This window comes from Acromyrmex echinatior, chromosome 2, assembly GCF_024713525.1.
Source record: "Acromyrmex echinatior isolate Ae372 chromosome 2, ASM2471352v2, whole genome shotgun sequence".
In the NCBI taxonomy this organism is placed as follows: domain Eukaryota; kingdom Metazoa; phylum Arthropoda; class Insecta; order Hymenoptera; family Formicidae; genus Acromyrmex; species Acromyrmex echinatior.
Genome location: NC_141853.1, coordinates 18,393,753 through 18,417,005, shown reverse-complemented (window position 1 = coordinate 18,417,005; position 23,253 = coordinate 18,393,753). Strand labels below are relative to the sequence as shown.

General features: G+C 39.7%; 1 protein-coding gene across 6 annotated transcripts in view; it reads right to left on the bottom strand.

Annotated features, from left to right (window-relative positions):
- cut (homeobox protein, cut) overlaps window positions 1-23,253 on the bottom strand; it is a 143,102-nt gene that overhangs the window by 5,519 nt on the left and 114,330 nt on the right. Inside the window, exons 4-8 of one of the 6 annotated variants that reach the window (XM_087403637.1) lie at window positions 14,577-14,895; window positions 10,862-12,100; window positions 1,638-1,986; window positions 547-1,219; window positions 197-470 (exon numbers count right to left, since the gene is read on the bottom strand). In XM_087403637.1, the coding sequence (XP_087259763.1) occupies window positions 197-470; window positions 547-1,219; window positions 1,638-1,986; window positions 10,862-12,100; window positions 14,577-14,895 (2,854 nt within the window). The remainder of the gene's footprint in view (window positions 1-196; window positions 471-546; window positions 1,220-1,637; window positions 1,987-10,861; window positions 12,101-14,576; window positions 14,896-23,253) is intronic. The other 5 variants (XM_087403640.1, XM_087403641.1, XM_087403639.1 and 2 more) reach the window with 5 other exon arrangements.

Genomic DNA, 23,253 nt, shown 5'->3' with positions numbered 1-23,253 from the left:
TCATATAAATGCAATTTTTAACTCATTCTATAATAAAATAAAGTTGCGTCTCTATATTACAAAAATGTCATGCTTATTTAAAGTCGCTTTTCATCACAACAAGATACACGACAACTTATCATGACGTCGTGCTTGACAGACATACCAGAGCTCCCGAACTACGTTGATAATAAAGTAACAAAACATCTATATTGACCTGAGTTAAACTTACGAGGCAGGCCGCCGTAGCCGCCGGTCCTCATTAGCTTCTCCGGGGCGATCTTGTACTGGCTGGCGACGAGCTTGTGCACCGCGTTGTCATCTTCGAGGAACATTTTCATTCGGATAAAGGGCTCACGACCTTTTTGGGTTAGCATGTGCCATGGTTTTGGACGCGCGAGGAGGTCTGACACTGATCCCTGAGATAGACCCAATACTGATTCGCCGAATAGCCGCTGCGAAATCGAATACTGAGACAGCTGTTCCTTCACCTGCACATTAACAGTAGGAAAAAAATTTGAGATTAGATACAGTACAAACAATAAATTATACAATTAATACTCGTACCGTGGCCCTTACCCTTTTCACAATATCTTCCGTATTAAGATTATTGTACAGGTCGAACTGCTGTTGCGTGATCGGAGGAAGCACAGCTTTCAGCGGTCTTTGATTGGCTGAATGATGAGTTGGGGTGGACGGTTGACTTATCAGACTGTTCGTGATGGAGGCCATTCTCTGAAGAGGACTGGCTGCCGCCGCACTGGAGAACTCTTCGTTGGGTGTCATCGCAGGGGGAAGTATGGAATTGCCAAGCGGTGAACTTGCGCTAGAACCGCCAGGCGTCGATTGAGGACCTGTCGATTCTTGCTTCGGCCTCACCAAAGAGAATGCACTTCCAGCGTGTCTCATCGCCTCTTCCATCTTCTCTTTTTCTTCTTCTGACACACCATTTATCATTTTATTGCGCGGATCCACTTTGCCTAAACTCAAGTCCTGAACACCACCGCCGCCATTCGCGGCTAGATGATGTTGTTGAAGAGCTTGTTGCTGAAGCGCCAACAAACCTGGTAATCCAGGCAATCCTGGCAGTCCAGTCATCGAGGGATTCTGACCTGGTGCGGCATTCAATTTTTGGAGCTCACGGTGATAAGCGTCCAATGCTAATCGAATGTCTTCCTGGGTGCGCTCGATGCCTTGAAGACTGCTCTGCGTACCACTGAAAAAATGTGGAAAGATCGCGCTACGGTCAATCGAGGTCATGTGCTGTCCTCAATAATGATCAATCACGGTTAATGTAATCACACATAAACATTATATTATCAAACCCGTCAACTTCAAATTACATTTCACATAGAAAAATCTTTTTTTTTTTTTAACATATAGTCGAAATACGATGTATAGTCGAATATGTACGTCATATTCGAATGCATCGAGCATTTTTATTTGATTTAACGTAGAAAGTTGCCACTCAAATAAGGTTTTTTTTTCTTAGCACGAAACGATGATTTGCTCTTGACATTTCGTGTCATATCCGAGCATAGGACATTAATTCGATTGTATATATTATCCATTTAGTCATCGTCATGCATTGGCAGATATTGTATCATTCGAGTGGGCTGCGATATAAGAAAATCCACGTCATTAATCGTCGATCTTACCTAGGGAATTCTCGCGGACGAAGATTCTCCACTCTCGTGCCCATCAGCTTAGCCAGTTCTTCTTGATAAATCCTTACTACCTTCTCCTGGGGAATGTCGTCGTTTTCATATTTCTTCAGTCTCCTATTTTGGCTGTCCAGTCTGTCTTTGTTGAACGGACTCGGGCAACCGATTCTGTTCGGACTCTTGCTGTCAGCATCGTTCGATACTTCATGCTCACTTCTCATTTGCATATGGCTCGATTCCGACAGAATATGTGCCAATCTTTCATCACTCATTTCTTGCGGACCACTATCCTGTGGTCCACGTGCGAATGCTGGCATTCCTTGTTCCTTGCCTGAAACATACTCTACGGGTGAGGCACAACTTGTGGTGTATTCTTACTCAGTTTGGTTGGCTTAGAAATATAATCAGATATATATAAAAATAAATTTGAATGAAAAACATAAATAATTCGCGACGCGATGTTTAACTGACTTTTGATAGCAGTGTTATTTTACTATTTTCGCTTATTTTCCTCTGCTGAATATATCTTTAAAAAAATGTTATTTTTTTACATCATACAATATATAAATATGTATATGTTGTAAAATCTTAAATTGATCTTACAAATTACATTTATTTTCTAATGAAGAATGTTTATTCGAAAATAGTAACCTATATTAATAATGAGTCATATTTGGAGGATGATTTTATGTTCCTAAGCAATTAATAATGCGCACAATCGATAACTGCGTGCTGAACCCGAAGGCAAAGTATACTCAACGACGATAATTAAAATATCCTCTTCTGGACCCTCTCCCTTGCGGTCTTTCCCTTGCACGTCGGCAGGAGTGTAGTCCTCCTACGTGTTTCCTGTCTAATTGACCAATCAACTGCAAGATTCAGACGAATAAACTACCGATCATGTCTTTGATTGCTCTCACGAGCATTGCACGCGAATCGACGAGAGAAAGTGGCTTGACACGCGGCGTAAGAATCTCGTACGTATTTTGACGGTATGGAAGAAGAAATAATCTTCGAACGATTTGTCCATCAAGATATGATGTTCTTTACTTAAATATTCCTTACTTAAATATACGCTCGTACTGGAATCCACTGTATTTCTATGATTGTGAGTGTAGTGAACGATTCTTACTAGATTTGAGAGCTACGTTTTGTATCATTATCTTGTATCATTTGTGTTGTGTAGATATGATTGCTTCTAATCCTAATGCAATCGCAACGTCAGCGGCGAGTGCCGTATTAAGAAGAAAAATAATGTTTCTTTTTCATCGCTTCTCTGATTAGAGTATCATATAGCATACATCCTCCACGAGAAATTTAACTTCCCTAGCAATAATACATGTAAGTTGCATTCCATCATATTATACGCTCTAACGCTGATAGATAATGGTACCTTCGTCAGAAGAAATCGACAAGCTTGCCGATTAAGATAACGATAGTGAAATGTTCATGCAATTGACAATCAGGTGGGTAGTTCGAAGCATTCAAGTGAAATCGGGAAAAGAAAGAATGATGATGCATATCCGCGATCGCGCATGGTCAACTTTTGAATTCCTGCCAAACAAACTCGTGCTTGCGTGATTATGCTTTTCTGTTCTCTTCATGTGCCTATGAATATACATATAGAATTAATAAATGTTCTTTCGTAGAACAGATTCTGGATTTGTTAAGATCAGCTGCTATTAATAACGCAATTTCAAAAATGAAAAACTCGATAGATATCATGATGACCGATATAAAATAATCCTCTTGGCAAACGTAGGTAATTGGAAATGTGTCAGAAAGATTGCTCATAAAAAATGTTATAAATTTTTATCATATTATAAATATACATTGTTATATACTGGCAATTTTATCGCTGAATTCGGAGAAACATGTGTAACGATTATGCTACGTATAGAAAATGTTTGCAGGAGTATATCGAGATAAAAGAAATGAGGTCATTATTACGTCTTTTCTAGGCCATCTACGATCCCAAAATTAGCGCTATCATTATCGAATGGAATATATCATTTGAATTGTGGTAACAATGGCAATATTTGAAGCTCTATTCGAGGAATCACGTTAAGCTGTAATCAACGATTGGTAATTGATGAAAAATAATCGCCAGTCACAATCATATAATTCAATTGGCCGATATGATTATGGTTTTACATAGGTTTTACAATTTCATTAATTAAAAAAAAAAATATTAAAATGAACGAATTTCATCATCGGCTCACAATTTTGCTGCTGCATCTAAACGTTTGTTGATTGCTATTATTGAAGATAATTAATTTTGATATATGCATAGCACTTCGAAATTCTATACTATTATCGTGCAAACCAAATGCTGCCACATGACAGCGTAGCTCAATCTTGTTGGAAACTGACGGTGAGAGAGTTACTTGCGTCACTAACATCTTCCTTTCCGTACTTCGACGGCATCACGTGGGAAACCTTACGCGCATCGTACGGAATCGTGCGCGCCAGTTGATTATTACGCTCGAGAACCAACATCCTCCGGCAACTTTCTCATAGAAAATCTAGAATAAGTAGTCGGGCAACAAATATTATCGGACAAACGCGATCGCAGGCGATCGTACTTTATACGACGTGTCCAACCTACAACGACGATGAGCATAATTCTTTACTTATCACATATATCCACAGACATTCTCATTAGCCTACATACAATGAACAGTATCGCCGCAATTTCACAATATTTCTCTCAATTAAGAAATATTTTTCCACAAATTTGCTTAATCACGAATTAACTTGTGTGCTACTTTTTAGGCGGCAAGTATAGCGTGTGTATCGCAGTAGGTTTTAATGAAATTAGATTTAGGAGTATTTCATAAAGTTTCTAAAGGATGTTACATTGTGACGGGAAAGGCGTTAGAATCAGACTTCGAAAAATATCGCGTGAGTTGCATTGTATATTCTCGACAGTTGAATGATAAAAGATTTTCATCTCATCGCTACTTCGATCGCTCACACATGCGTCAATTTCTCACGGTTTGAAAAATCTCGATGACGGGATAAAGTCGCTTGGAAAATGGCCCGATTGTTTACGCAACGTTGCGGTATGTCCCGCATTGTTACGAGCTTTGCGCACTAAATCCATACTTTTCTCAGCGATTGCGCGCCCGCCGTTGGCACCTTCGTCTCACTTGCGGATGGCGAAACGTCACGGACGACGTGCGTCCCGATCGCGTCGCGGCATCAAAGACCGCTTACGGAGAATCGACGAAAGAGAGAACAATCGCGTCCGTTCGCGGTATACAATAGACGCGACGACAACAACGCGCGAAGGAAATGTTCGCGTACGCGTACCTCGTACGTGTTTCGCCGGAAAGGAAACCATATCGTATACCGGCGGCAATTATATTCGCGCCGTAAAATTGTCTCGACGCATGCACGTGCACGCGACGCGACCCGCGCACACACGAGCGCGCACGCGGCGCGAAATAAGAGAGAAACGTCGACAATAGACCTGATTACAAAATCTGGAACGATTTCGTGGGAGTTCGCCGGTAACGGTGACTTAAGAAATTCACCCGATTGTTACGGGAGTTACGGGTTACGATGCTTCCGAGCGCTACGCGGGAGTTACGACTCACGATCGCAAGCGGGATTTGTGAAGACCACGCGTACATGCGCCGTGTATGGAAATCTACGATCTTCATCAACTCGATTTTTTCGTAAAATTGACGGAATAAAACTCGGAGAGAATCGTATATATTCTGTTATATAATATTTAAGCAACGTCGAGCTAAATACATCCAATAATTTCATTATCTTGATGATGCTGATTAAAAAAGAAATGAATATTTTGTAAGTTGTCCACGATATGCTAATTCGCTGATCAGTGCTTCAGAGGAAATTCATTGACCGTAATGATATTATTTTAGAGATAAGCAGAACAAGTACACACATATTTGTTTGTATTTTATTTATCGTGCGCATTCCATTCATTTTGTACAGTGCATCCAAATGCAAATTTAAATATCTCACAGAATGTTGATCGAACAATTATTAAGTAATTTAATTAGCAACACAGCGACATGCTGGAAATATAAAATAAATAACGAAATGCCAGTTTCTTCAAATACTTAGTTTTAAGTATCAATTTCAAGGAGAAACTAGATGTTATCGGCGAGCTTATGATTGCATTCACATCGAATCCTCGTTTGCATCATCGTTAAGAACCAAGACGCGTTTGCACCCGAAAATTCTGAACAGGTCGTGCGCACATAACGTGTCTCGTCGCGGCGAGGCGTTAAGATGTGGAAGGATACGAGCGATATATGAGATCCGATAAAATCGGCGCGCGAGGCGGAGCTAATGAACGAAACTTGTTCGCGCGGGATACAGTTGGGAGCGTTGCGCTCTGCACCGTTTGTGTGCACCTGTGCGCGCACCTGTATACAAGAAGTATTTTCCTCGTTACTTTTGCGGGTGGAGGTGTGTTGTTGTATAGCAACTTGTTCAACTAACGGTGAGATATACGACGTACGTAGACTCGCGAGGCATCGTCGTGTCAATTTCTTTTCTGGACAATTAAGGAATAATCGATGTTGGTAGCAAAAACATAATTCCAAATTGAATTGAATTATTTCGATCTTAGAAACCACCAATGATTCACAATGAATTAATTTCTATTTGTATAGACAGATAATTTTAAAGATGTATGTGTCATATCTTAAAACATTACTAAAAGTATTAAAATTTCATAGATAGTTCTATTGTTATGTCTAGAGTATCTATGTAAAATTGGAGCATTCTTTTATTGACTTAAAAACCTTATTGATTTAAAAATTATTTAATATTTTTGTTTACCTTGATTCTTATGTAAATCACATTTTGTATTATTTGTTTGCAAATTTAATGAGGTCGTAGCATTACGAATTAAATGAAATTTTTATATATTAGGTGTTGGAATTAATTCGTAGCGTTTTTAATGAAAGAATGTTATTTATTTCACATGAGCATTAAAAAATACATTAATGAAAGTACTTCCCATCACTTGTAAAACGCTACGAATTAATTCCAACACCTAATATATTAATAAAATTTTAATATTTGTGCAAAAGTTTATTTGGATCTACTTAATCATTTAACTAGCCCAATCATTTATTTAGCCCAAAACAAAATATGATCATTTTTTTGCATAAAGCTATTATGAGCAAAATTATTTGTTTTGTTTTAGAATATATTTATGATTATGACAAATAATTTTTATGATTATGATTAATAATTTTTTTTGGTTAATATTCACTTTTTAGCTGATTTTTGTGCTGATATTTTTCAATTGATTATGCAGTTGATATTATACAGCCAAAATTACACCCTTAAGAATTGTACAAGAGAATTCCGTGACACTCTGATTTCAATCTCTACGTATAATTAATTCACTTTTTCAGATTCAAATAAGACTATTTTGTGATTAAAAACAATTTGAAAAAGTTTCAACTATTTTCGCAAATAATAAATAATTTTCCTATAAAAATTATTATATAAAGATCTAATTCTTCGAACGACAGACGAACAATCAGCTAGTCTTCTGATGACCTCTGTAAATCGTAATTTTGATTTAATGTGTATTTGGGTATATATGTAGTTCAACTGATATTGTCACGCATAAATATTACATGAGTTTTGAAATCGCTATCGCACTTCGATAATGTTATCTCTTTTTCGGCTCGGGTCAACGTTCGCATATGAAATACTTTTATAATCGCAATCGTTAGACGAATACTTTTCTGGATTCGATACTATTCTCTATATATGTTTTGAGTTAATCCTTTCTTTATAAATAGAATTATAAAGCTAATTATAAAATGAGAATAATAAAAAAACCTATTTATGCTCTTCCATAAAATGCAATAATTATATTAGTTATAAAAGCATAAACGTCCTGTCATTCGTATGAAAATCATAGTTATATGATTATGAGTATGGCTCATAACGTTTCTCGCTGCGGTTACAAATCATCGTAACTATGATTTTCATCCGTGACGGTCGTCGCGAAAAGTCTCCGGGAGACTCCGGCGAATCGCACATGTGCGACATGCACTCACCGCTGCAGGAAACAAAATTTTGCAATAAACTGACTTGGAGCTAGACCAACTATGTTTATTACAGTAATCTCGCGTTGTTTTTGGTTGCGTTTAGATCAATTGTGTTGTAGCGCTCCGCGCAAGCAATAATATACCACTCAAACGTGCCGTGCTGAATAGTGGGCCAAGATCCAGATATGTTTGTCGTGGGATTAGTAGTTTCCACGAACGCGCGATTTTTGTGGCTTATCTTAAGCGACTGACTGAAAGCTATCTGCGTAATTTATATAGCCGCGATTTAGATCATCGGAAGACTCGAGAACTTTGAGCAACTGGATCCAAATCATGTCACTCTGAACTACACGCGAATAAATTCATTGTCAGCACTATAGCGAGTAAATTTTCATGAAAATTAACACGTTCATAAATAAGTATGAGTGTAAAGATTGAAGAGTATCGCGTGAAGCAGACTGTAAAGACTAATAGAGCCTTTGCTTGGTACACATACAATAATTATGCGCACGATTTACGTGATACTCGGAGGATAAACTTTGTTTTAAATTTATAACAAAAATTGTGAATTAATACAGAATCATTTCGACTCAAAAGTAGCTCATTATTGTTATCATTATTATATAATAGTAACAATTTTTGAACGTACAATTTTTAATGAATGATAAATAATAAGATGATCACAAAGGGGATTCACAAATCATATTAAAGCTTTCGGTGACATTGCGCCTGTGCTTGTCTATAGAGCACACGATGAGTCGTTAGATCAGGTATTTAGCTCGACGCAAACTTATCTTAACCGACACTTCCACCAAAGCTAGGCGGCGCCTTTCAGGCTTTATAAAGTCACTGATTTTTGCCCATAAATCACGTCTGATTATAGAAGTTTTGGACATTACTCCAAGTATATTTATGCTATTGAATCACGCCGGATTTTCGATCACAAAGGGCTTATGACCACGATTCATATGAACAAATGCCCACAGTGAATGATTAATCCGATAACTAGAGAAACGTATGATGATATATTTTTAATACAGATTTTAAATAATTGATTATAACTATTTTTGAATCTAAAGAAACTTGATTGTAGTATCTATTAATTATTTATGCAAATAACATGCCTCAGTTGTTTAATACACGAGCTATATATAAATATGGTTTAATTGAGAATTAAAATAAAATTCTGAAATAATACGGCGCTAAGAAATAGTATTTAAAACATATTAACAATGACCATTAATATTTTTTATTAAGATTTTTTTTCCTTTGACGCTTTACTTGACCAATTTCGATCGCATTAGCAGTGGTTCTTGTAATTTTGATTTACTACCGCGCTCACGCCACGGAATAATACTCGCGTCCCTGTAATTTTACGCATCGAGAAATGTTACGATCCCCTAAGTTTTTGTCACCGGTTCCCTCCCGCCACCCTACGATCGTCCTAACCCTTCATTCCATTTGTGTTCCGTCCCTCCCTCTTTCGTGTGCACTCTGTCCTATCCGCTGTAATGCCCCGTGATTGTTGTTACCAGAGATCCGACGGAAACCGACAATCCATTGATGCGGGACGCATGTCGTGCTCCGACTGAATTTTATACACGTTTTATTTCGTCACCGGACGTGAAGGGAAAATGATGGCATTGAGTCAACATCCTGCGCGATTGATATTAATATTTACAAAAAAGCGGAAGGGATCGCACGGTCGTGTATTGCGAGTTCATACGTCGCTGTTGCGAGAGCATATTTTGTGAATGAAACGCGTAAAAAAAAAATTATTACGATATTACACTCATGTACTTGTCAAATATAACTCTATTATCACCGAGGATAGATGTTTTTCTAATTACTATGAGTATATCATGAGAATATTCACAGCGATGCCAAGATAAAATACCGTTTACTCACTATAATCTAGCAAAGCCGTGGCAAGCGGAAAAGTGTAAATTGCTCACCGATAATAAAAGACCGACATATTTAGGATTTCTATGTTCTCCACTGGATCTTCCTTTCTTCCCCTATCTCTTCCCTTTCTATACACCGCGGAACCCTTTATACATCTCACCCCTACCTAGTGCTCATCCGGGACTTTCTATTCCCAAGAGCTATTAGTCTAAACAATATGGCTGCCAAACGCAGCATACAATCGATAGCGGGTAAGGTATGCCAACGAGCTGCGTAATTTAATTAAGACTATAGTTATTCAAGTCTAGATACAACGTTCTTTTTCATCAAATATTGAGCATAATGTGGCTTTGATAATAACACGATATAGCAATGTAGCGAAGTACTTTTTATCTTATAATTATACAAGTTTATACAAAGATAAACTTATTGTAAGTATCAAATCCTATTTGTGTACTTATTGTGTTATTATTGCAAGGTTCTACAAAATCATAGATTATTTCATTGCGGTAGACTTGTATCAATGATTTGTAGGATTTATCAGTCTCATTCTTCTAACTTGTCTATAGCGAAAGCTCACGATGTCACCAACGCACACTTAACTCCCTAATGATTCGCGTGTACACGAAGAGGGATGAGATCTCTTGAACGTTCCTTTCCCGCGGTGTAGTTAGAGGGAACGGAAGTACCATCAGGTCCCGCGTTAGACAGCCGAAAGGTTAGCTGACAGCTCGTGGTTAGTGATTCGGCGAGATGGATTATTGGCAGTGCGAGGCGGAAGATTTTCGAGAGTTAAGTTAATCGACAAGTTTGTCGTCGACGATGAAGGCAGAAGTACATTGTGGCGGATAACTCGTTGTAGGAATTGCTGTTTAGTGTCTCAAGAATCGAAGACGGAATGTGATTAACAATGTAATTACACACTTAAGATAGCAAACTATTCGATTGCGCATTCTCGAATGATTATCTTGAACTTTATCAACGCGATTTATCACGCTTATGAGGCGTGGAAGGAAACGAAATTAATAATGATTGCCACAAGTATCCGCTACAATATGGCGGCATATGTAATTATGATGTCTCGTCCGTCTTCATAGACATCAAGATGTTAGATGACCCAGCCTTCGTCGTGTCGGACGTTACGCAGAGGCGCGTCGAGAAATTGTACGAAACGATTGAAATAAAAATTAAAAAACTTAGTGAGAAACGGAGAGAGAGAGAAAGAGAGAGAGAGAGCTGGAACTGATGATCGGTACTCACCTTTCTTGGGGATGAGGGACTTGAGCAGCATCACGGCGTTCTCGTCGCAAGCCCAACCGTGCATCTTCCGATAACTGTCACGGCCCTTTTCGGTTAACTTGTCCCAAGGCTTGGGCTTACTGAGTAACTCGCTGACCGTGCCTTGACTTAGCCCAAGAACATATTTGGCGAATAGTCTTTGACCGATATTGTGTATCGACAATAGTTCGCGCACTCGCCTGGCTATATGAAGAGTGTCAAGATTCTGTGAGGCGTATTTGTCCATATTATGGCGCAACATTTCCTGCAGTCTCGCTTCCATGGGATCTCCCTTTGGAATGAGGGACTCGCCCAGCCGACCGGCCATACCGGCGGCACCGAACTCGTCGCCGAATCGGAAGGGATACGTTCGATCGTCAAACCGAAACGGACTCTTCAGCGTATCGAGAACACTTAGCCCGCCGATATTGTTATTTGCTAGATGATGGCTATTATTATTATTGTGACATGATTCTTGATCAGGCGGACTCTTCGGGGGCGGTGCACTTGGTACGCCGGGTGTGAGACCGCTGCCATTGATGGAAGCTGAAGGGGTACTAGTTTCCACCATCGACGTCGGTGGCTGGAAGCTCGGCGGCGATGTCAAGGCGGTTGTGGAGGATGGTGTTGGAGGGGCTGGTGTTTCATGTCCTGATACTGGCGTTGGCGCTTTCTCAGTGACATCTAAACTGCCCAAGGATGTTGTACCGATCGGTGTGTTCGATTTCACCGGAGTGTTTGAAGTGGATGATGGATCCGCACCCGGTGATGGAAGATGATTTAAACTACTTGGCGTTGTTGGCGGATGTAAACCCATGTGCGGTTGGGCTTGTTGTAATTGTTGTTGCTGTTGAGTTAATTGGCTTAGTTGAGATGGCTGTGATTGTTGCTGCTGTTGTTGCTGTTGCTGCTGTTGTTGCTGCTGCTGTTGCTGCTGTTGGCTCATGATAGACCTTTCCAATGTCCGCCTCCAATTGGCTACGATTTCTTCACCGAGAAACGAGCCGAAAGTCTCGACGTTCTGGAGAGGTGGCGGGAAGAGGAGACTCGAAGTCGTCGAAGTGGCCGAAGAGGGCGTCGGAGTGGAACGTGGAGGGAGAGAGGCTGCTGTCGGAGGTGGTGGCGGTGGTTGCTGGGAGGACACATGGGACGTAGGTGGCACACCTCCGACCCCGTGGGGCGAGGCGGTCGAGGGGCGCTGCAGGGGTGATGATAATCCACCTGCAACCACCAAAAACACAAGGGAGCCCGTCAGCACGATCTCACGCGTATATGACATTCAACCTAATTTCAGCTCGTGATGTTGGTCCCGTTCTGATCGCCAGTTTGTCCGCGCTGTCTCTTTCGAAGTGCAAAATCGACCGGTGACTTCGGTTCTCTTGATCATCTTCAGAGACGTCGGATGACCGAGACTCTCTTTTTCGACACTTCGTCGGATCATAATCCACGCTTGAGTGTACAAACGAGGAGCGACGTGGACGCCAACGAGAGGAAGACTGGTGGAGACGTTGCCAATCGCCCGAAAAGAAATCGTGGACGTAAGGATACTGTCCATCTCGCGTTGAATGTTGATCGCGATGACGCGTGCGGATTTGAGAAATCACGTCAAATAAGACGCAATTCTTTTTGTCTTGCGACATGTTTGTCGCGAATATCAGAGTACGAAATATCGAAGGGTTGAGAATAAAAACGTAGCTATCTGGGAAATATTATGTAATCTTTTAAAATATCATCGAGACTGGTCTTGAAAAGGATTTTATATTGCTACGTGATCTCGGCATACGAAATGTTTGAAACCTTTACGTAAATACGGTGCTCTTATTCCGTTACGGTCGAAGGAAGTAATAGCGGAATCGGAAAGATAGGAACGCAAGCGCCGACGACGTAGAAGGATAGGTTCAGTCGGTTTGATTTAGAAGGGGCGACACGTTGCAGTATCCCTCTGGCTCTCTGCATGTATAGGGTATCTCTTTCTCAATCCCTCTCATCGTCTGCTCTCTCTGTCAGCTTGGATCGATTCATAATAAACTCTGTCCCCGAAACAATGGCTTGGCCCGGGCAAATATTGCGAATATCGTCCACAAATTTGCGTGCACGAAGTTTACGTTTCCCAGTACGGATGGAAATAGGAGGAAAGAGCGGTTTAGAGGACCCTTTACGTAGACAAGAGAGGAACATTTGGAACATTCGGTAAAAGATAGGATAGGCCTATATGAGAGAAAGTTAAAGGGCTAACGTGTGTTCGGTTGCGTTAGTACCTTCCACGAATGTACGTTAATATTAGCGAGAGAGTGGCTCGAAAAAAGTGCAGTCTAAGCAGCCAAGTCTGGAGAGATGAGATATGTATGAAAGAGAAGTAGAGACGATAGGAATGATAAAACAAAGATAGACTGATTCTATCTTTATTTTATCATTCCTATCGTCTTTATCTCTCTTTTTCTCTCTCGATAGAAAGAAAGAGAGAGATAAAGAGAAGTAAAAAGGAAGATAGTATGAAAGGCAGAGAAAGACAGAGAGAGATAGAGAGTCAGAGAAAAGTGCGAACACAATGGCAAGCAGGGTTATTTTTGTTGTTTTCTTTTCCGATAAGCTCCTTCAGTCATCCCTCGTTTATTCTATAGAAGCGTTCTTGCGTCCGCGTTGCGTGACTCGTGTCCTTTTCATTGTTACTCGATGATAAAGCCCGTCGACGGAGCCTCGAAGAGAGAGAGTCGGGGACCGAAGATCAGAGCGGTTGCGCAAGAATTAGAAGCGAGGTGTGACCGACCTACCAACACCTCGTTACTTTTTTTTTACTATTCTTTCAATTTTAGAACAAATCCTTACGTTATGATCATGTATTTTTTTGCATAAATATTACATAAATTTATTTTTATTTATTTGCTCCATATATGCTCTTGATTAATTGACATTATGATCCATATATAAGGTGTTTGATAAGTAACGACAAAAATTGCATAGCAGTAGAGCGGACTAAACTGAGTTGAAAAGTCCTATCATTTTACAATTTTCGCAAAATAGTTAACAAGAATTATCTAATCGGCAAAAAATTGCCGAATTGATTTTTAATAATTTTTTACTCAAGTACTATCAACTTTACAGAAAAATAGCAAACGACAAAAATTTTTATTTTTGTCTCATAAAGTTATGACGATTTTTCAGAACTTTTTAGTACTACATTTTCTCATGCTCTTGGTAAAAATAGTTATTAATATAAGAAAATCTAGTACTAAAAAGCTGATAAAAAAATTCTCAGAACTGTATGAGAAGAAAATAAACAATTTTTGTCACTTGCTGTTTTTCTGTAAAGTTGATAATACTTGAGTAAAAAATTATTGAAAGCCAATTAATATTTGATGATTTTTAGTAATTGATATCTTGTTAATTATTGCGAAAATTGCAAAATGATAGAGGATTTTTTGACTCAGTTTAATCCATTCTATCTTTATGCGAGTGTTATCGTTACTTATCAAACGTCCTGTATATTTGCAGATATTTTTTAATGTTAAAATTTTTTTGAAACAATTATTTTTAATATAAATTATATTATAATGTGCTGGAAATCTAACTTGATTTTGCAATTCCGCGTTTTATCCTTTTTTTTAAATTTCTTCAATATCTTACAATTAAAATTAAGTGCTTCGCATATCTTTGATATGTAATGATTTTAAGTAAAATAGATTGTTAGTCCACTTACCGAGTGCGTCGGGTGTATTGGAAGATTTCAAGTTTTCGGCTTGTTGGAGCGCCTTGAAACGTTCCATAAGAAGATGTTCCAAGCTCTTTCCAGGTTCGCCAGTTGGTATTTGCGAAAGGTCGACTGATCTCAATACACTGATTTCGCGCTTCAGATCATCATAATCCCTCTGCCGTTCCAATTTGCTCTCCAATCTGTTGATGTGCTGCCTGCGCACTTCAAGTTCCTCCTCAAGCCGCGCCGTTGCTTGCGCACTTGTCTCCTGAAGACGTTGCAGGCTCTGCTGTAGCCTGGACACCTCCTCAACCAACTGGTTGATCTAGAAATAGCAACATCGATCTCGTTAGTAAGTGTTTGATAAAATTATATTCGTGTAAATTGCAAATCAATAAATAATAATGCGTATAAATTTCAGTTGGAACGTCTTAAATGTTAATATCCCTGATGTCTCGCCCCCGTTATGTTTATTAAATGATACTGACGATAAAATTTCCCGCATTAAGGAAGACATTGCGCGATATAAATCACAGGAATTGCTACTTCTTGAAATATCACCGAGTACTTTCGCATCGCTCATCAGGAAATCGACTCGAAACGATTAAATGGAGATGGAACGTAACTACATTATCATCGACGCAAATATAGAATCACATTTACGAGTTTCTCCCCCTCCTTCGCGATTCGAGCATCGTTTATCTGGGACCGAACCTAGTAAGGAGCTTACCAGAAGCTCTTTATTAATTTTATCGGGAATATATACGGAAATCAATAGCGAAACGCTTAAGAGAGGATAACTTTAAATCTTGGCGAGTCTAAATGTAATTACCGTGGATTAAATTATAAAGTTTCAATCGAATCGATCAAATCGTTGAATTGTCATCCAATTATCGTATCTGTAATAATTTATAATATATGTCATCAACTAGTCTCGTCGCTTCGACACTTGAAGTTCTTGAAATTCAATTGGACAATAAATATGATATCGCAGTTATCTTATTGTTAGCAGAATATATGATTTTGTGAAAAATGATTTCATTTATTGTTAGCAATTCTAATTTTTACATTTTATAACTTCTAATAATAAAACATAATAAATACATAATTTAAAATTAATAAATTAGTGTATGTTAGTGTAGTAGTTTTTTTAGAAAAAAAATTTAATTAGCTATTTTCAAGGATAATTTCTGATATAGTTATAGTAAGAAGAAAATACTAATTAGCGGCAAAAATTAAGTATAGTCTACAGGATAAAAAATCAATGACATTTATACCCATGGTGTCGCCTGCAGCGACGTATACGAAGTATATCCGTCCCTCATTAATGCATCATCGATCCGCACATAATAATTACAGTACCAAACCGTCTTGTTTTTCCGTCTCTATAACGAGGACGAATCCGGGATGTTGAAAGAATCGAGTGGCAGCAATGGCGGCAAAAAATTATCGCGACGAATAGAGCGTACGGCAATCGTTGTGTTGCCACTGTACCGCAATCAATCGCGATGAATTGCGAGCACTCGAAACCTATCCACGTGTTCCGCGAGGGTTCACGTGGATGCGTATACGCGAGAATACGAAATAGTGGGAAGGGTAGGTTGCAGGAAGAGGAAGCGAGAAAACCGATCAACCAAGGGGGTGAGTTGGAACGATTTTAAAGCCGAGTACGTTGGCGCACACGGTGCAACGAGCTACGTGAACGAGATCGTATCAATTGTTTTTTCTCGCCGAGGTATCATCTCTCTTTCCGTGCTCCGCGGGTTAATCGAGAAGCAACGACTTCAATTTTGCAAAATTCACACTTCTGCCACAGATGTTGATACACGTGTTTTGCATCTTGCGGACTTCAACTGTTCCCGTCGTTAAATTTATTTAAAACAAACGTAAAAATTCTTCTCTGTTATATATTCAATGATAATGAACAATAATAATCATACATATCGGTGTTTATAATTTAATCAAATTAACTGCATTCCTTTGGCGCCTTGTAATGCCATGACTCATCGTAATAGCGTAAAATCGAACAGCCTTGACGCACGTGGTAAACTTGCACGTTTTTACTTGTTAGTTTATTTATCGGGGGCGGCTACCTGTCGATTGTCCTCCGTTTTCACCCATAATCGATACACGTCTATGTCCAGAAGCTTCGTTTCTACTTGTATAGATATGCGTATATGTATAGTAAGAATACGAGTGTTGCAGCAATGTCACAGACATAGACACACATACACATTATAGTATACAGGTAAGAACAGACGCGGGTGTAGATAAGTACGCATTGACGTTCGATATACCATCAGGTAGGAAGGGGTGGTTGCTACTGACGGAAGGTGGCTTATACAGGGATAAGTTTCCGAAGTTGCCGCGATCGCTCGCAATAATGTCCGCCATTAGCGGCGATGGGGTAGGTTATCGCCATGAGGGAAACCTGAAACGAAGGACAGGTGGAATTAACACCACGCCGATCGACAAACTTACGATAAATACGGCGGCGACCCGACGATACCGCGAGTGTGTGTTTTTTTTTCACGTGACGGACAGTCACCCCTTACGTTTGGTGTTATGGAAGAGTGGTCTATCGATACTACTCTTCGTCTCTTTCGTGACTACTGTTTAACGATGCGAATAAAACGAGAAATCAACGTGCACAGTGTAAAATGTGATCATATGTTTCTTCAATTAGCGAACTATAGAGCGAGTAAAGCTTTGGATTGCAGAATCTACTTTAAACTTTTTTTAAATATTTTTTTTATATGAAACAGAAACAATTACGATTATATATATACATAATGCTGTCTATATTATTGAACGCACGCGCGTGTGTTTGTATTTGTGTGTGTGATTTTTTAAAGTGGTTTAGTTATAGCGACATTGAAAGCGTTTTATACATTATAATCTAAATAATTATAATATATTTTCATAATATTTGCAATACATTAATATAAAACACCCCCCCCCCCCCACACACACACACACACACACACACACACACACACACACACACACACACACACACACACACACCTGTACAGATGATATTTACCTAGTTTTACATGAATCTTAAATAAAGCAACTAATAAATCTTTTCGTTTATATTTGGAATGTGGATACATATGTATATATTAATTTTATATTCTATCAAATATAATTTAGTATTGAATCATTTTATAATATCACACATTGACATTTTATAAACTAAAATGTAATTTAATATGTCGTCATAATAATAACGATGGAAGATTTCTGTTTCCTTAAGTCACAGTTGATTCGCTCAAATATCAGTAATATCAATAGCCATATACTATTTGAAGATGACCGCGTAAAGATTAATGGGCTTTGATTAAATTTAATATTTCCGGGAAGTTTATAAAAATTGTAAAATCTCGCAATTGTTACAATCATATATTGTTTGGTCTAGTGAATTCAACTTTGTGATATAGTAAATTTCATTTCTAATTTATTTCGCAAATAATCTTATTTTTATCAAGAGAGAAAGCAAGAGAGACAGAGAGGGGGGAGGGTGGGAGGGAGGGAGGGAGAGGGAGGAGGGAGGGAGAGAGAGAGAGAGAGAGAGAGAGAGAGAGAGAGAGAGAGAGAGAGATTCCGCATCTTGTCATTAAATTTGATGAAATTATATTAATACGTGTTTTCTCATAGAAGACAAATTAATTGAATCATCAATTTTAATTATAAGATTAATAATATCACACATAACGTTGTACATTCAAAAGCAATACTCTATAAATAACAAAATCACAGAAATTAATTGCATACAGTATTTTGAAAAAACAATTTAATAATCATTAGTTTATTTTACGGGAAAAGTTAAAGAAGGATCGAGATCATGAAAGAAGTAAGAATGAAGAATTATCGTTAGGGATGGCAGCAAAAGGTAGCGGATGTTGGCAGGTTTTCTACGTTAGAACAATGTCATCGGTAGAAGGAGAACCGCTCGTTAGCGAGATTCTCGACTGTTGCAGAGCCACACAAAGTCGATGTGCGCGCATAAGAGACGTACGTGTAGGGGGTAGTGACCAACGAGCAACCCCCAGCACGAAGGCGTTCAATCCGGGTGGTAAAGTGGGGGTGAGTTGAAGCAAAAACAATCGGGGCTTGATCGATGGTCGTGAGGTATGGCGACGAGGATGTGAAGGCGAGTCGGAAGACATGATCGGTCGTATGCAAATTAAAGCGAGGACGGTGGACTCCGAGCTAGCTCATAGGGAAGAACCGGAGGGTGCGAAGTCGAAGGGTACGCGGAGGGTGTGCGCAAGGGTTGCCTGTACGCGGTGATGGTGTCAAGCAAACTTGAAGTAGCCGCACGCGTCCGTATTGTTTCTTGACCGTCGCACCACCCTATCGTCTCCTACCCCCTTTTCCACGATCCCACACGTCCTCTTCCCTTCGCAACTCCCTTAATCCTACGCGATTTTTGCTATTTGCATTATATAGGCGTTGGAGGCCTTTGTTTGTTGAGCTATTGATCACATTTTCTCCTGCGGTATAATCAATCTTCACGCATACGTCCATGGCCTTTCTCATCCTTACGTGTGTACACGCACGTGTGTATGTATCCGCGTACACGTGCGAATATATGCATGGACGCGGTAGCTCGAGTAACGCGGCTCTCCGATATCCACACGCCGCGGCACATTAGAACCCCTTTTCGTATACGTACGTAGATTCGGTACAGGGACAAGATGGCCGTTTGCTTCGTATTAATTTCGTAGTCTGTCCGCCAATGATGCGTCGGTACGAGATCGTCATGGCCGTCGAAACTCACGTTCTCGCTTTCCGTGGTTTCACGGTTCCCTCTTTCCCCGACCACGTCGTCGCATTATCGTTTCCACGTGGACGACGGGAACGCAAATATAAATTGTCGTTTACAAATACTTTGATATCCCTTTGATCTATATCCATTACCTTGATACATCTCTGATGAGATCAATCGTCATAAAAATTAGACCTTAACGACTTATTTATTTATTCGATTTGTGATTGATTTTTTTGTTAGATTGATTATTTTTTTGTACTTAGAACAAATTTATTAATAATTATGTCTAAGATTGGACATAAGAGTATAGTTTATTCTAAAAATATCTTAGTAAACAAATCGAAAACGACATATCTAAATTTTGGTGATTAAATCTGAATTCTAAAACATGTTTTATTTCTTTTTTCTTATTAATTGATTAAGTGATTAATTGAATACACTAGCAAATTTCTTTTGTAATATAAAAAAATGTACTTAATGTTTTATATTTTAACAAGACAACAAATAAAATAAAAAAGTTAAATTTATAAACATTTGCAAAAGCTCTGGTGAACACACCTTACTAAGGAGCATCGATCCGTAAAATTCGATGAATCTTTCATGCGCGAACGAATGCTTTGTTATCGCTTGATCCATCGCGAGAATTTGAATCTCGGTAAATCATGCCGGACTTTTGTAGAATCTCATCCTGAGGACCGATATCAGCGCGTCACGATAGGAAGATTCCATTTTTGCATCTCAGGAGGAAAGATCGCCAGTATCAACCCCTTTAGTGGCAAAGCACCCCTTTGGGCCGTTGAGCTTTCTCCCATGGAGGTTCGCTCCTCTTCTCGCCACAGGAGAATGCCAATTAAAAGCCGAGGTCGGAAAGAAAGCCCAATCGATAGGAGGCGGCTTGCCTTCCTCTTTCTCACTCCATCTTGCCGATTTTCATTCTCCGACTCATTCTCCTTCCCTTTCACTCTGCCGACGTGGGTAGCTGAAGCAACCGAAGCGAAGGGTTGCCCAAACTGGGAAGTGGGAATTATGGGCAGGATTAATATGCAAGGACTGGATACGTGCGGTGGCAGGAGGTGGAGGAGACGGAGTAGAAGGAGGATGGGCTGCTAGGGGCTGTAGGAGGGTGGCGAAGCAACAAAAGGGGTCGAAGGGGAAGTATAGATAGAGAGAAAGGGGTTTTCCGTTTTCTGTCTCCGTCAGGCCGACGTCGAGATAGCTGGGTCGGTCATTCGTCCTCTCTTCGTCTTCGCTTACATCTCTCTCATTCTATCAGCTCGCATCTCATCCCTACCACACCCTCCTTACAGGATACACGGCTAACGGACACCCCTATCGATTTTACAACTCGATATATGTGAATACCCACTTGTCTAATGACTGATCGGGCTTCGAGCTCAACCCTTTCCCTCTCTCGAGCGTCCTCCCTCGAACCCCTTCGCGTTTCTGACCGAGCTTCTCCGCCAACCATCCTCTGCTAGTACGATACCACCTCACGGGAACTGGAGAATGAGAAAGAGGAAGGAGAGAGAAAGAGAAAAGCAACAGCGGCAGAAGGAAGAGGGCGCGGAGAGAGTTGAGGCCGAATGTATCTCGCCTCATTACACTGACTACGTGCCTTTGGCCAACATCTCGCGTTGCATCGACGCGCATACCCTCGCAAAAATCCGACAGAAAGGGCGCTCACCATCCCTATCGCGACGTGTCTGAATTTTTTGCTGTAGGTGGAAAAAAGTAGCAGGATATGGTTAACTGCGATTTGTTCGTACGAAGACATCTTAATAAGAATGCAAATGAAATATCAAATAAGAAAATAGTAAAATATCTGATTGTCTTGAAATTTTTATCTCAGATTATTATATAAAAAAGTATAGCATAACAAATTAAATAATAAAAATAATTGTTATCAAATCTTTAGCAATCCTAGTAGTCCTTAGCAATAAATATAGTTTAAAAGTTTTCTCACGTAAATTTTTAAGCGCGCAATTATTCGTAAATTGGAGTAACAATAATTCTTGAACTCGCCCGCGAGAATCAAGACTTCTCGAAGCAGCTTGCCTGTTAAGCAACGGAAGGTAATGTTTACCTTACAGAAGCTACGCACGGCGGCGTAGAGAGTTGCGGAGGGATGAGAAAGCGACTGCTAGGGTAGCGAAGGGAGGCGGATAAGAGGGGTGTCGCCGGTCATAACGTACCTCGGTACGAAGGGTAGAAGGCAAAATGTATGATATTTTATTTTAGCGTTCTTCTGGGCGCCGCTAGATAAGCCTCCGAGGATTTATGCTTATTACGAGCGAGCACCGGCGAGGGCACTCTTTGCCGAAACTGGTCCTATACATACGGTAGTACGCGATCCTCCTGGTTGCCACCCTCACCACTCCTTCTCTCGTCTCTCACTCTCGCACCCCAGATACACGCGGTTATGCGTAATATACATCAGATTATGAAAGCTAGTAATACCAGGTAGAGACTCGACCATGCGATATTGCCTTTATAATGGAATGACATCTCCTCGCGCTCGGTTTAGTCACCCTGAGCTACGGTATTGTTTTAAAAACTTGTATTATCAGAAATGTATGTAAACAGTCTTGCTTAAAACGTGACTGCACCGAATTTTTTTCCTATTTTTTTTTGTACGACTATAACAATCGAGACTTCTATCGAGGATCGGTGATGTAAAAAGTTCATTTCGCGTTTATATCCAGTATTATTGAATAAATATTGAAAATTATTACCATCCATTTATTATTTGTAAAGCTCTACTAATCGTATATAAATATTCATTGAAACGAATAAAAATTAATAAGATAAATCGTCATTTTCACTTATCGAAAGTATCGATATTCATTAATATGCCGTGATGTGTGTCAATGTAGTATAAAAGACTAATGAGAATTAAATATATAGATCTAACATGCTCGCATGTTCTCGCACGGCGAACAGAACGATTAAATCGTTACGGGCATAAATTATTTCCACAGCTGACCTAATAATTCCTCGATGTTTACAAAGGATTTAGCTATCTTCAGCACCTGCGCTGCTACGATCCGCAATCGACCGGACGGCGACCACGAAGAATTAATATTAACCGCGTTCGTCATTCCTCTTTCCCTCCTTTTTCCTCATACTCTTCTCCCTTTTCATCTCTCCTTTGCTCTATTCCTCTTTCTCTCCCCGACTCTTTCTCTGATTTGCATTACGAGGACTACGCGTTTATGAATACGTACGCCCACCCACACTCGACTCGCGGTGGCTCGACAGAAGCCATATATTAGTCGGGGCATTCGCCAGAGAGAAATATTGAAACGAGAGAAACGGGCACGGATTGCCGGACTAGCAAGCCGGATAGCAAGAAGAAGGACACTAAAGAGGAAGACGTCCGAGCGTATTCGTATCAATGTCCAGTGAAATTTGCAATAATCGCACCCTTCTCTGCTTGCTCGTTTACTTGCCAAAAGAAATGATCAAAGATTTCAAGAAATATCAATTGCATAAATCATTTTTCCATGTGTCATATTAATTTTCTAAGAAAAGTATCACAAACTTTAACATTTTTGTACTGAAAATAAAAAATAATAGAATCAATGATTTAAAAATATAGTTTTAATTTTTAAACAAAACAAATGTTTTTTTAAACAAATTAGAAGATCATATTACTGTAAAGTGATATCATATTAAGCAAAGTTAAATGAAAACTTCTGTATGGTTGACGTATTTCGTCTGAAATCACTGCGGTCCATCGACGGGTATCGAAAGTGTCAACGTCGTCGGCTTACTCGGCGTCTGGGCGCGAATGGAGGAAGCTCGCGGGTTGCAAACAATCATTCCCCTCCCTCTCCTTCCTCAGGAAAGACAGAGAGATCATAAACGCGCGCGCGCGAATGTGTGAGGGTCGCGAGTCGGGCATTT